A 14,645-nucleotide genomic window follows, 5' to 3' on the forward strand; every position below is an offset into this window, starting at 1 on the left:
TCAGAGTCAGAAAAAGCATGACGTCGAATGACAATCATGATTTTAGACCAAAAATATGAAGAGTAATGAACAATAACATGTTTTTTCCTACTATAGCGCCCCCGAGTGGTAAAATGGGTGGCAATATTTTCTGGACTCCCTTTGGGCAGAGTCTTGAGTCAGTCCACCAAGTTTGGCATTGATACATCAAAGCTTTGCTGAAATATGAGCTCTTTTCCTTTTTGGTGACTTTGCCACCAAATTTGATTGGCTGTGAGGGACGAACACCTTCAAAAATAAAAACTCCTTTGGATAACTTTTGTGAGGCATGGTCGTGCTATCATCGTCTGTGCTAAGTTTGTTGAAGATTGGACAAAGTTTGTCCAAGGATTAGCAAAAAAATCATTTTTTGATAAAATCCAATATGGTGGAAATTGACGGCATGGGGTGTGTTGAACTCGCCTTGACCCAAGGAATCTGACAGTACCTCATTTTTGAAAATCGGACATACGGTTCAAAAGTTCTGTGCATGAAACTTGGTGAGGAGAATTAGGCAGCTTTGCTGCTTGGCCCCCAAATATAAGAGTTGTTCAATAAACTATTGTAATAATTGTGATATCCTGTTAAAATACAGATTCTTACCTGCAGTACCACTCCCCTCCACATGTGGAGGTGTGACCTAAATTTATAGGCACTACTTATCTGATATATAGATGTAGAGTTGAAACCTGAGAAAGAGACCATTGACGTTAGAAAATTGCTCCAATATTTGATCTTTTTAAGTTATTGATTAAACTGTTAATCTGCATCCCAGACGGCCTCATAATTGAATTCAAGTTATCACAATAATTTTGAATGCTTAAATGTAGCCTAATATTGGTTTATGTTTTTCATAAACCCAGCAATAAACATGTATAAGCATAAACATCATTGAAAAGAAAATCATTTTAAAATTAATTCAGTTCCTAATCCACACTCAAGCCAATAGCTAGTAACTAGACTGTCAGAGCTAATGTAGGCTTACTCCCACATGGATCATCTTGTGAAGTAATACTTTAGTATAGGTTTCACAAATATCAAAATACTTAATCTTTTGGCACAACAGCACCGCATCATCATAAGTATCAGGACTTGTGCTAGAAACTGTCTATTCCAAAGAAAGAACTACACAGACTTGGAGGAGAATGAAGTGTAGGTTTCACGAATAACTAAATACTTCATCTTTTGGCACATCAGCAGCATACTGCAGCAGACCGCTCTTCTGTTCCTCCTCAACTCTTCTGAAATTACGACTTTAGTCTCGCAATATTACTACTTTATTCTCGAAATCTCAGATGTGGCCTTAATGCTCCGTCATAATGAGGAACACCAGCTATTTGACATGTTTTTTTTTTTCTACCCGAAAACAAATAATTTTTTAAATTTTTGTACGAAATAAATATTCGTAAAGACCCACTATTTGTGCTTTGCTGAATACCATATTCGGATTTGGCTCTACCCTTTATCTATCTATCTATCTATCTATACACACTTGTTCATGTGTCTATGTGTGTGTTTATGTATTCAGTGTCAGCACCAATATGGAACTGAATTTAACTACTTTTACAGGAAGGTGAGGACATCAGAAAACAGGCATGTTTAAAGTAGTAGTTTTCATGTACATATGGTTTGACACATATTATTTGATGTATTTATACACACACACACACACACACACACACACACACATATTTATTCTCTTTGGCTCTTAATAACAGTGACCTGACTGTAACATATTGTCACACAAAAGACATCTTATACATTCTTCATTGGCTTCTCTGTTTTGATAGCAGATTCACATGATAGATAATTCTGCAGTGGAGGCTGAGTTAACCTAGTTCACAGATTTAAACATAAAAAAAGGTGTGAAAACCAGAGCAACACCTTTCCCCAAAAACAATTTCAACATTAGCCAATGGTTTTCAAGTCTATTTTAAGTTCTCTGCTGTGTTTGCATGAATTGCTTAATATGTAGCTGCAGACAGGTCTTAAAAAGGGAGTGTTCTCTCTCTCTGTCTCATTAGCTCCAGTCTCAGACAAGAGCAGAGTCACAAAGGATCAAAGGAAACTGATCACACAGATCACTGACAGCTATGAACTACAGCAATTCCTGTTGTCCAGTTGAAGGAAATGTTCTCACCAAAGTGCTTCCAGCTCTGCTCATTTTCATCTTTGTGCTGGGTGTATTTGCCAATGGTCTGGCCCTTTGGGTTTTCTGTTATTATGTGAAGAGTTGGAAGAGTAGCACTGTTTTCCTCTTCAACCTGGCCCTGGCAGATTTCCTCCTGCTCTCTGCGCTGCCATTTCGTGCCACTTACTACCTCTCAGGAATGGTGTGGGCTTTCGGAGATGCGTTTTGCAGAATTTCTCTCTTCATGCTGGCTATGAATCGCCTTGGAAGCATCATCTTCTTAACAGTCATTGCAGTGGACAGATACCTTCGAGTGGTCTATCCTCACCATCATCTAAACTCGATGACGGCTCCCAAGGCAGCTTGTGTGGCTGCTGGACTGTGGGTGATTAATATTTCTTTGCTAGGTTACATGTTGGATCCAAAAGCCTTCATGCTGAATGACAAACAGCAATGCGAGAGTTTTTGGATCTGTCGTCCGATGACTGCGATCGTCACAATGCGAAAATGCATCTACTTTTTGTCGTTCTGCATTCCGCTGAGCGTGATTCTATTCTGCACGGCCCGTATCGTCTCACAGCTGCGAGAGAGGCAGCTCAACAAGCACTCCAAGATCAAAAGAGCTCTGTGCTTCATCATCGTCGTGGTGTTCATGTTTGTCGTCTGCTTCCTCCCAAGCAATGTCACCCAGCTGGTCATTTGGACCAAGCTTACCAGTAGCTGGTGCTGCCAGACGATGGAAAACCTCACCACATTGTTCTACATCACCATCAGCCTCACCTACATGAACAGCATGATGAACCCTGTGGTCTACTACTTCTGCAATCCCACTTTCAAGAGAATCTACAACAAGGTAGTAAGATTCAGCAAAATCCCTGTGGAGACAGACACAAGGGAAGACAAGACACAGGACACCGCTTCCCAGACTCCCAGTCAGCTGATTAACTGACGACAGGAAAACCTCATTGGGAGAGTTGTAGACACGTACGCAAATGAACTCCGTCTATAAAACAAATAGTGGGGAGACTGTTGAACACTTAAGCATTAGTAATATTATTCCTCTGTTGAGCTTTGACATGCCTGTGACGCATTTACACAATCTCTTTTCTTCTCCTTTATATGTGTAAACTGTTAGAAATACCTCGCATATGCATTTTAATTTTTGCTCCTAATCTTCAGGATAGCTATTTTAGTAAAATGTAAGCTAGTTTTCTCACTGTTCAGCACTTTTATCCATTTTTAGATGGGAAAAATAAAGACAATTTACACTTCATGACTGCGTGTAATTCTTGTTGAGCGTGGAAGGTTCCAATTTTGGAGGCTTGTAATGCATTTTTCTTACGATGAGATAAATTGTTACTTTTATTATCAATTTCTCAGATTTCTTTTGCATCAGACACAATTCTGTCCGTACTTGGTAACTACAAGAAGCTCATTAGAAAGAGAAAAATATCACATCAACTACAGGACACTTAAGAGGAGTGCATGAGTTAATCTACTGCCTGAGGCTAATTAAAGCATACTGCCAACAATCTGAATTATTAGACCTGTCCTTTCTGTTCCCATCCCATGATCCCATGGTTAAATTTGCTCAGTATCTTTGGGCTGAACCCAGTTGCTGGTTCAGCAGAATGACTGAGTCTGGGACAGAAACATTCTTTAATCTCTTGAATCCGAACTGAGGTGTCCTGAAACCTCTGTGAGATTATGTAAATTAAAACTGGACCTGGACCTGAATTGGTTTGGTGCAGTCATGGAACAACCACTGGCAATATTATTAGTGTCACAGAAGAATAATGCTGAGCTCCCACAACCATGTCAGACTTCACAGTTTGTTAAATAGAAGAAAATGTGTTACTGATCTTTATGCACTGTGTTCTTTCAACAGGAAAGGGACTTTAGCTTTGACTGAGTCCGCAGCTGTCAGAGCTGTCACAGTAAACAATAAGCATAAATCATGTTTATGATTGTTGAGATAAAATTACCCTGGGATATAAGAATCCATGTGAGGTCAAGTGTTTGGAGAGAAGGTGTGTTAATGGAGAACTAATCTCATTTCTTTACTGTGCTCATGTTTATAAACAAACTGGCTGTAATTAAAGCCATTTAACTTGTTGAGACTATGAACCAACCAATCTAATTTCAATAACACCCATATGGTCTAAAATAGTATTCCTACGTGCAGTTTCCTGAGAAGAGATATAAATGTATATTACATGGAGAACGTGTGAATGGTACACTGACAAACTGGTTGTTAATTCACAGGTGATAAATTTCAGAGCAAATGCACCCAGATTATCTGAAGCCATTGTCTTTCATGCTTTTTCTTTTGTTGAAACAGGCTGGTAATCTGGTGTGTGGAAATGATGATATAGCCTGATCCAATGCGTAAACGATTAAAAAAAAAAAGAAATGGAGTTGTCACCAGTTAGTAAAAAAGAGAGTGGAGATTGTTGTGAATTTTAATCATTCCCCATCCATGGTATTGTCTTATCATATGAAGCATACAGCTCATAGATATGGAAATTGGGTGGAGTTGACTTGAACATAACCAGAGAAATTTTTTTTTTAAAGCACCGACATCCTCAAATCAAAAATACTGACGATCAAACAGTTGTGCATGTAGACTGTCTTGCACTGGTGCATAATTCTTCAGCTGCAAACTCAAACCCACAAACAGCCTGGATTGACTTGAATCCCTAGAATCTGTTTAGTGATCTTTTTCCATATCCAGATGTGAGTTTTATTGTTAAGATCAATATCAGTAATATTTAGAAGCCATGTGCTTTTTATGCACCTTACAGAAACGAACCTCAATTAGCATAGGACTGGAAAGGCACTGATATAATCCACCAAACAAAGCTGGCGTCTGCCCTGCAGCATAGACACTCTGTTTGTGTATGTTTAGCGTTGTAATTTGCTCTATACACAGAGGGAAATTGAGCATGACAAGAGGCATGGATTCCACTGTACTTGGCTGCTTGCTTTCCTAATCGTCCTTTGCGACAACCAGCGATGTCCGGACAAAAACAAAAACGCACACACTGAAAACCACGCTTCTTGGTAGGAGTATTCTATTTTTAAAGGCTTTAGAAATAGATCGTTTGGGGTTTTTTTCTCTCTCTCGTTTATGTAGTTATCACATTTACTTTCTGAATCATCTGCCCACCTCTGGAATAAGGTTATCTGTTGGGCATCTCGCTGGCAGCGGATGTTAATCAAAAATAGCAACAGACAGATGTGACAGGCTTTCTGAACGTTCAGACACGCTTTCAGATCAACCATGGACTCCTGTGTATTTGAAGGGATTCTTCTCACCAAGGTGCTTCCACCGCTGCTAGTCCTGGAGTTTGTCTTTGGTGTCCTTGGCAATGGTTTGGCCCTCTGGATCTTCTGTTGTCACATTAAGCCCTGGAGAAGCAGCACCGTCTTCCTCTTCAACTTGGCCCTGGCCGATTTTCTCCTGAACATATCGCTTCCCTTTCGGGTGAGGTACTACCTTGCAGGAATGGACTGGACTTTGGGTGACAGTTTTTGTCGTGCCTCTCTTTTCATGTTAGCTATGAATCGTGGGGGATGCGTCTTCTTCCTGACCGTCATTGCTGTGGACAGATACTTTCGAGTTGTCCACCCCAACCACCCTCTCAACTCCATGACTGTTACCAAGTCGTTTATTTTGGCTGGCATGCTCTGGCTTGCCACCATTGCCCTCAATATCCACCTGCTACTCGGCTCAAACCTCTTTGAGGACGGGGACACCACCAGATGTGAGGGTTTCACCCAGAAGAACAACCTCCACTGTGTTGTTTTCTTCCTGGAGTTCCTCATTTCCCTGGGAATAATTCTCTTCTGCACCACCCGAACCTACGCCCAGTTCCACCAGAGACACATGTCCGGTCAGCCCAGGATACGGCGCGTGATGATGTGTCTCACTGCCGTGACAGTTATGTTCATCGTCTGCTTCCTGCCAAGCAATGTGACCAGAGTACTAATCTGGGTCAAGGACGCACGAAGCATCGCTGATTGCCAAGGCAACCAGATTCTTCAAACATCTTTCCACATAACTATCAGCCTAACCTACCTGAACAGCATGCTTGATCCTGTGGTTTACTACTTTTCCAGTCCCTCTTTCAAAAAGATCTGTAAGAATGTGGTGAAACTAGAGCATAAGCAGCACAGAGAGCAGGCAAAGGAGACATCAACTTAAAGCATGCATTACTTTATTTTACATACATGTGGTTGTATTATATATTCCAGACAGGATAAGTTAGGCTAACTGTGTAAACTGACAGGTTAACATGTATAATATGGCAGATTATTCTAGGACAATATTAACTACGATGACCAAACAAAGTTTACTTAATCTACCACAACAAAAGTGCAGAAGTTTCATTAATTGGTGTCTTTTCTTCAACAAGTTATTTACATGTATGAGTGTCTAACCCTGGAATCCACTGTTCTTCCCAAGAACTCCTAAGAGAGAGGAGAAAAGTTGAAAAATTAAAAAAGAAACATGTTTTCCACAATGTTTGGGATAAATAATTGTAAAGTTGGTCTCTCCATACCTTAACAGGGTCAGTGCAGAGGGCATTTGCCAATGTCTGCTTCCCTCCTTTCTGCTCTCTTTTGGTCAGGTACTCCTGGGCGAGGAGGACAGCCTCCTCCTCTCTAGGGAATAAAGGACATTAGAGGGAAGATTACTGGATTGTTAAAGAAAAAAGGCTAATTATGTTAAACAAAGCTAGCCTCAAATATAGCAGCTGTGCACCCAAAGAACAAACTGTTCACACAGATGTGCAATGAATATAGAAAACTTCACGCACCGATTAAATGCCAAATACACTAATAAAATGCAAAGTTCATTGAATTTTTTTTTTTTAACCAGACAAAGAGTCTAATAACACTGACATAATGCCAAATGACCATATCTCTCTCTTTTTTCTTGAACTAAAAACAAACACAAAGACATCTCAAGTGGCCCCCTCTTAGAAATGTTGATATTTCCATCACTAACCTGTTCTGACCCACAAGGTAATTCAGTAGCTCCTGCACCTTACTGGAGCATGCCTTTGACACTAAATGCTCTTTGAGACGAGGGTAATGTGGGGTCTTCACCAGGCTTTGGGCCTGGCCGTTCTGACACAGGAACTCCAGCACTGTGTCTGTTACCTACAGGTCATTTCACTGTTATGTAAGCACCACATAACCAAATACAAAAACACACAATAAAGGGAAAAAACAAAACAAAAAGAGGAACAATCCATGAAGTGAAGAGCAAAAATCTGCTGACCTGAGAAGGGATTCCTGCCAGTTCTCCTGTGGTCATAAACTCCTCCACCTGATCCAGGATCAGCCTTGGATTGCAGGTTGACAAGAAACACTACAAACACACCATTAAAAGACACATGACTCTTCACACACGGGTGTGCACGACTTCAATTAAGTGTGTCATTCAGCTCTTCACATTTACTGTAAGTGTGCATGTATGGTCATGAGTCAGTTCTCAAGAGCGGAAGAAAAACAGAACGAAGCCTGCATCTGCTGTCTGACTGACGTTTGTTTGGCTGGTTCATAGTGTCTGACGTTTGTTTGGCTGGTTCATAGTGTTTGACTGACTGTTGGGTTTGTTTGGCTGGTTCATAGTGTCTGACGTTTGTTTGGCTGGTTCATAGTGTTTGACTGACTGTTGGGTTTGTTTGGCTGGTTCATAGTGTTTGACTGTTGGGTTTGTCTGGCTAGTTCATAGTGTCTGACTGACTGATGTGTTTGTTTGGCTGGTTCATAGTGTTTGACTGATGGGTTTGTTTGGCTGGTTCATAGTGTTTGACTGGCTGTTGGGTTTGTTTGGCTGGTTCATAGTGTTTGACTGACTGATGGGTTTGTTTGGCTGGTTCATAGTGTCTGACTGACTGTTGGGTTTGTTTGGCTAGTTCATAGTGTCTGACTGACTGATGGGTTTGTTTGGCTAGTTCATAGTGTCTGACTGACTGTTGGGTTTGTTTGGCTGGTTCATAGTGTTTGACTGACTGTTGGGTTTGTTTGGCTGGTTCATAGTGTCTGACTGTTGGGTTTGTCTGGCTAGTTCATAGTGTCTGACTGACTGATGGGTTTGTTTGGCTGGTTCATAGTGTCTGACTGACTGTTGGGTTTGTTTGGCTGGTTCATAGTGTCTGACTGACATTTGTTTGGCTGGTTCATAGTGTTTGACTGACTGTTGGGTTTGTTTGGCTGGTTCATAGTGTGTGACTGACTGTTGGGTTTGTTTGGCTAGTTCATAGTGTTTGACTGACTGTTGGGTTTGTTTGGCTGGTTCATAGTGTCTTACTGACTGATGGGTTTGTTTGGCTGGTTCATAGTGTCTGACTGGCTGTTGGGTTTGTTTGGCTGGTTCATAGTGTCTGACTGACATTTGTTTGGCTGGTTCATAGTGTCTGATTGACTGTTGGGTTTGTTTGGCTGGTTCATAGTGTCTGACTGACATTTGTTTGGCTGGTTCATAGTGTTTGACTGACTGTTGGGTTTGTTTGGCTGGTTCATAGTGTTTGACTGACTGTTGGGTTTGTTTGGCTGGTTCATAGTGTTTGACTGACTGTTGGGTTTGTTTGGCTGGTTCATAGTGTCTGACTGACTGATGGGTTTGTTTGGCTGGTTCATAGTGTCTGACTGACTGTTGGGTTTGTTTGGCTGGTTCATAGTGTTTGACTGACTGTTGGGTTTGTTTGGCTGGTTCATAGTGTTTGACTGACTGTTGGGTTTGTTTGGCTGGTTCATAGTGTCTGACTGACATTTGTTTGGCTGGTTCATAGTGTCTGATTGACTGTTGGGTTTGTTTGGCTGGTTCATAGTGTCTGACTGACATTTGTTTGGCTGGTTCATAGTGTTTGACTGACTGTTGGGTTTGTTTGGCTGGTTCATAGTGTTTGACTGACTGTTGGGTTTGTTTGGCTGGTTCATAGTGTTTGACTGACTGTTGGGTTTGTTTGGCTGGTTCATAGTGTTTGACCGACTGATGGGTTTGTTTGGCTGGTTCATAGTGTCTGACTGACATTTGTTTGGCTGGTTCATAGTGTTTGACTGACTGATGGGTTGTTTGGCTGGTTCATAGTGATTGACTGACTGATGGGTTTGTTTGGCTGGTTCATAGTGTTTGACTGACTGATGGGTTTGTTTGGCTGCATCTCTGTCTTATGATTCTCTGACAACGACATCAACCTTCTCTAGGTAAAGATTTACAAACACTTATAAATTCCCAATTACTAATGTATGAAGGCTAAATCTCTTTTTTTTCCTAAAACATCATTAGCACAAACTCTGTGAAATGTGTATTAAACAGTAGGATGAAACAGAACAAGTAGCACTGAATGCAAAGTCTATGAAAAACATCCAAATTCAAATGCAGCGTAACGTGTGAAGAGAGACCTGAGCACTGTACTGGGAGGGGAAGATTACTTCTTGTTATCAGTCCTAATTCAATACACACCCTCTCATTTCACCACCCAAACACAGACTCTGAGGAAAACTCAGGCGTAAGTGTAGAGGTCAGCGGGGCATGAGTTTAATCTGAATGTGGATCTGCTGCGGTCAGTGCCGTACATTGAGCCGTCAGTCAAACTCATTCAGCATTACAGTGAGTGGCAGCGTTATTCTGAAAGTGGCCCATACTGGTGGTAAATGTACATGACGCTGGCTAACAGACCATTCACAGCATCATCAGCATACCTCAGAACTCATCTACAGAAATTCACCTCCTCTCTCACCCCAGCGCGTGAGGATGAGGTGAACAGTGGATGAAAAAAACAAAGCCCCCCAAAGGTAATCAAAAACGGAGATTCTGGAGAAAGAAACCCTTTTTTGGTTGACTGCACTACATCAGTGAATTGGGTTTTTTGTGAAGTGTGGTCAAACCTGAATCTGCTGGTCTCGTTTCTTAGCCACTGGGATGAGCTGGAGGGTGCCCAGGGAGTACGCCAACAGGTTAAACTGGGCAAAACGCTTGGCAATGCCAACCAGATCCAGATTCAGCAGAAACGGGCATCTGAGAAGAAGACCAAAAAAAAAAAAAAAACACGCGTGAGGCCTCACCACATTCCACTCTGACACTCTAAAGCGATAAGGATCTCACCTACACAGTGCATACACTGAAGAGCTAACACTGCTCTTTAACTCTCTCACACCCATTCTGAACATAATCTACATCATTTTTCATATTTCATGGTAATTTCTCATTTTTCATATTGTTTGGTCATTAGTCTGCGAGACTCTGTATGTGAGGTACGGTGGTGGTCTGGGGCACAGGCTGGGGTTGGGTTTTTGTCTCACTGTGGAGGAGAGACTCTTACTTGAGAAGTAGGACAAATGTCTTGTAAAAGGCAGCCTTCTGCTGTGGGCTCAGAGGAAGGGAGGCTGTAAAAAAAACCCAAAAAAAACCCACATGCTTCTGAGAAATTGACACCTATTTCCTTCTCGCATTACATGTGAAATCAAACGGAAGCACAGGGGGAGGGGGCGAATTTGTACCTGTCATGAAAGGAGAGAGAATTACACTCCGCCAGGTCCTGGAGAAACTGGAAACCTAAACACAAAAATGTCTATTACTGGCCACACATTCAATGTAACGTTAGGACAAGGTCATATGACTGACAAGACACGTGCAGTAAATAAGCAAATGGTTTATTAATGACACTGTACCTCTAAAATGCTGGAAACTGAGCCAAGAGCTTCTAGCACCTTCTGCAAGTAACTGGTCTGGAGAAAAAAAAGAACCTGATTCTCAAAAATCTCTGAGATTCATATAAAACAACAAATGCAGTACAGAACACATGTGCAAGTCTGATTCCATGTTGTTGTTGTTTTTGAAAAGATTAAAACTCTAAACTAATGAGAAGCAAACGATGACTCACCATATTGAAGACGAGGAGTTTCTGCAGCACGCCGTTCCAAAGCTGGGGATCATATACGCGGTACTCCAGACAGAGGTCTGCCACCAGACGCACAGCCTGGTACAAAAGAGTCAACGTTAGTGGGGATGAGCACAGCACAGTCACATCAGTGTCCCTGCGTTAGGTGCTCTGTAAAACAATGAGGTGACCGGTCTCCTGGAGAGCTAGAGAAGAGAGGCATGCTCTGTCCACCCACCATCACAGCCATCATCACCATGGCACAATCAGTTTGATAAATGGGCCAGAATTTAAAAATAAAAATCCAGGAGGGGCAGTTGTAGAGTTGGGGATGGGGGTATTATGGGTAATACCTGTGGCTCATTGCTGTGGTTCTTCCACAGGCCTTTGATCATGCCCTCTTTGGGACTGCTGAGGAAGAGCTCCAGCGTATAAGGGATGTTCATGGACTCCAGTTGAGACAGGTACATGTAACACTGCAGGTAGTGCCTAAAACAGGCCACCAAAAAATAAATAAATTAAAAAAACGAAACAACAAAAAGAACGTCCGTGGGCAACGGCACAATTCAACAACTTTAGCATAAAACCTTTTTTTTTTCACCTTCGAGCTTATATTTAACCAGTTATCTGAGGAGAATGTGAATGAATACATGTTCAAGAAAGGAAGGTATCTGAAATCTAAGGTTGTATTATCGGGAAACCGAACCTGTGAAACACCAAACATTTAGAGGACCGCAGGACTGAACTACTCTAATAAAAATGACGTCTAACTGAAACATGCTGTGTACATCACAAAGTCAGTGCAGTAGAGTATTCACCTCATTTTGTCGCTGGGAACATGGGAGAGTGCCTCCAGCGTGGCAGGGTCTGCGATGTGCATGAGACAGAGTAACACACGACTGCGGTGCTCAAAGGTCAAACGCAGTCCTGACCCCCCCAGGGGCTACAGAAAACAGGAGGAACGATGAAGGTGGAAAGATGAAGGAAATAAAAAGATTTTCATGATGTTCTTATGAGGTTCAAAGATAAAGGCGCATTCTGTGTCTTACTTAGCCTATGTGTAAGCTCAGGTCAAGAATATCCAACTTGTGCCAAAAAAATCAAGCAAAAGCAGTGTGACTGTTCACAAAGATCCTGTGTTGTCAGAAAAAGAATGTGAACTCACTGTCATTCCACATTTGAATTCAGTTCAGCTCAGGATTTGACCAGGCTGTTTTAAAACCTCCACCTTCTTCAGCTGTAGATTTCTGTCTGGTTTTTTATGTTGATTATCGAGCTACATAACCTTTCCCGTTACTCTTCAGCTTGTTAACATGTCCCTGACACAGTCTTTGTAAAATTCAGATGATCAACAGCCGTTTGGGTTGTGACTGCTCTGTTTAAACGCACTGTCTCATTTTCACCAAACACAAAACTTCAGTTACCCCACACATCCACTTCTGGCCACAGTGTATTCCCCTCACAACATCCATTGTCTTAGTGGCCTTCCAAGCCTACCCTCTGTGGGGCCATAGGTGGGTGGGATGGTGGTTCTTTTTGGAGAGCACTAGCTTCCACACGTGTATCATTCTTGTTCAGAGTTGCTGTTACGTTGGATGGACTCGTGAACACTGGCAGTGACAGGTGGAGCAGGGGCCTGCGGGCACCCAGTCCTGAGTACTGGGTGCCACTGAACTGTGACTCACAGTGACTCACCCTAGTTACTCACCTCTCATGGCCAACAGCACACTAAGTTTAAATTGACTAGAATAGCTCACCTAAGAGCTAAGAGCTCTGGAGGTTCACACTTTTTCCCTGCCCCAAACTAAGACAGTAAGTGTTTTTTTGGACACTGGTTTCAGTGTCCCAGCAGTGGTACTCTGTTAGATTTAAAAGATTTTTCTTTTCTGACAAAGGCTGAGCGCAGTGTCACAGATGGATTAGCTCACGTATTTTTTGTTTATGACTTCCACAAATGAACACTGAGTTTAGCATCATGTAGTGACCTGAAACAAGTGCTACTTTAAAAAGATGCTGCATGTTAAACTTGATCATGAGACAATGCTGTTGTGCCCAGACTGACTGGGGCCTTTTGTACTGGGGTGTTACTGATCTCAGATCAGGCTTTAGTTACATACCCAGGTCTCAGCTGTCAGCATGGGGCTGAGTAAACGTGCACTCATATCCACAGGGTGCATCTGCAGTAAGTACACCACTCTGACAAACAGACATGGGGGAAGGAGAGAGAGAGACGGGTGGGGAAGGACAGCGTGTGAAATGTTAAGACAAAAACAGATGATTACCATTTCAGTAACAGACATTTTGCTTTGGGCAGTTTATAAAGGCGAAGCTGAGTAAAGGAGAGGACGTGAGGAAAGGTCTGCTGCTTGGTGACAGGAGAGGACAGAGAGTTTGTGTCTTTATTTAATGTACCTCATTAGATCTGGGTCCTTCTGCATGTCAGTCATGCAGTCCAGCTGCTGGTTCACATCCTGACAAACAACACAACATATTAACATGTCTTTACCAGTCACCACGCAGTTTACCACCAGACACTCACACACTCACACACACACACACACACACACACCTTGCCTGCTGGCTGACCAGTAGACTGTCCTGTTTTGCAAAGCCACTTCTCTAACAGAATGTTCCGGACTTTCAGAAGATCAACGCTGTTGATTGCAGCAATCTCCTTAACCACGGCGTGAATGTCTGTCCAGTCACAGAAATAATACTTACACTCGAGTGTATCAGACAGCAATGCTCAGACAGCACATACAGTAATGATCAATGGTGGCCAGGTATGATACAGTACAATGCTACAATGTTTGGCGTCATACTATGTGTGTATATGCATATTTATATATATAAATTTATAAAACATTAAAGGAATGATTATCTCATCTCTTGACCACACACCTATACACCAAATGCTTGTTTCTGTGTCATTTCAGATGGAGTCACCTGCTCCAGACCCTACAGTGGTGATGTTAACAGCTCCAAAATAACAATGACAGTAATGGTCATTAATACACTGTGACACAGGACAAAGAAAACATCCAGACGTTTGCTCTCACCGGGGTGGTTCTGTCCGATTGGACTCCTCATGCGGTCCTCTACAGAGCTGTGTTCAAACAGAGCCACGATGAGTCGGCCCGGCAGACCCGTTAGCTTCAGCAGGTCGGGAGAACCCAGCTGGTACGACATCAGAGCATTCTCTGTGGCCGAACGCTGGTACTGCAACTGCAGCTTAGAGATCAGAGTCTCACCTCTTGCACGCACCTCCTCCTGATAACACACACACACACACACACACACGTATGTGCACGTACATACACACACACATGCACGCACACAGGATCACAGGCACACACACACACACACACACACAAACACACACACACACACACACACACACAAACACACACACACACAAACACACACACACACACACACACACACGTACACACATACACACACACGTACACACACACACAGGCATACACACATACACACACACACAGGCATACACACACACACAGGCATACACACACACACAGGCATACACACACACACAGGCATACACACACACACAGGCATACACACATACACACACA

The 14,645-nt window shown here is 42.4% G+C and overlaps 3 protein-coding genes across 3 annotated transcripts in view; 2 read left to right on the forward strand and 1 right to left on the reverse strand.

Moving 5' to 3' along the window:
• Positions 1–2,111: 2,111 nt before the first annotated feature.
• LOC115830307 (hydroxycarboxylic acid receptor 2-like) lies at positions 2,112–3,098 on the forward strand. Its single transcript, XM_030794465.1, has one exon. It carries the CDS (start codon positions 2,112–2,114, stop codon positions 3,096–3,098), a length of 987 nt encoding a protein of 328 aa, XP_030650325.1.
• Positions 3,099–5,432: 2,334 nt separating this feature from the next.
• On the forward strand, positions 5,433–6,356 carry LOC115830312 (hydroxycarboxylic acid receptor 2-like). The gene has a single exon (XM_030794477.1). The coding sequence runs from the start codon at positions 5,433–5,435 to the stop codon at positions 6,354–6,356; it is 924 nt and encodes a 307-aa protein (XP_030650337.1).
• A 215-nt stretch (positions 6,357–6,571) lies between these two features.
• The window catches only part of kntc1 (kinetochore associated 1), a 42,808-nt gene continuing 34,734 nt past the window's right edge, over positions 6,572–14,645 (reverse strand). The window contains 15 exon segments of the mRNA XM_030794489.1: positions 6,572–6,622; positions 6,715–6,817; positions 7,164–7,318; positions 7,440–7,529; positions 10,055–10,184; positions 10,489–10,552; positions 10,667–10,721; positions 10,838–10,894; positions 11,050–11,145; positions 11,400–11,535; positions 11,865–11,989; positions 13,164–13,242; positions 13,459–13,502; positions 13,616–13,740; positions 14,106–14,316. Coding sequence (XP_030650349.1) covers positions 6,572–6,622; positions 6,715–6,817; positions 7,164–7,318; positions 7,440–7,529; positions 10,055–10,184; positions 10,489–10,552; positions 10,667–10,721; positions 10,838–10,894; positions 11,050–11,145; positions 11,400–11,535; positions 11,865–11,989; positions 13,164–13,242; positions 13,459–13,502; positions 13,616–13,740; positions 14,106–14,316 — 1,521 coding nt within the window.

Source organism: Chanos chanos, chromosome 1 (assembly GCF_902362185.1).
Source record: "Chanos chanos chromosome 1, fChaCha1.1, whole genome shotgun sequence".
Taxonomy (NCBI): domain Eukaryota; kingdom Metazoa; phylum Chordata; class Actinopteri; order Gonorynchiformes; family Chanidae; genus Chanos; species Chanos chanos.

What these genes read in the sequence shown, in the direction of transcription:
- LOC115830307 (XM_030794465.1), top strand. Translation starts at nt 2,112, where the DNA reads ATGAACTACAGCAATTCCTGTTGTCCAGTTGAAGGAAATGTTCTCACC.
- LOC115830312 (XM_030794477.1), top strand. Translation starts at nt 5,433, where the DNA reads ATGGACTCCTGTGTATTTGAAGGGATTCTTCTCACCAAGGTGCTTCCA.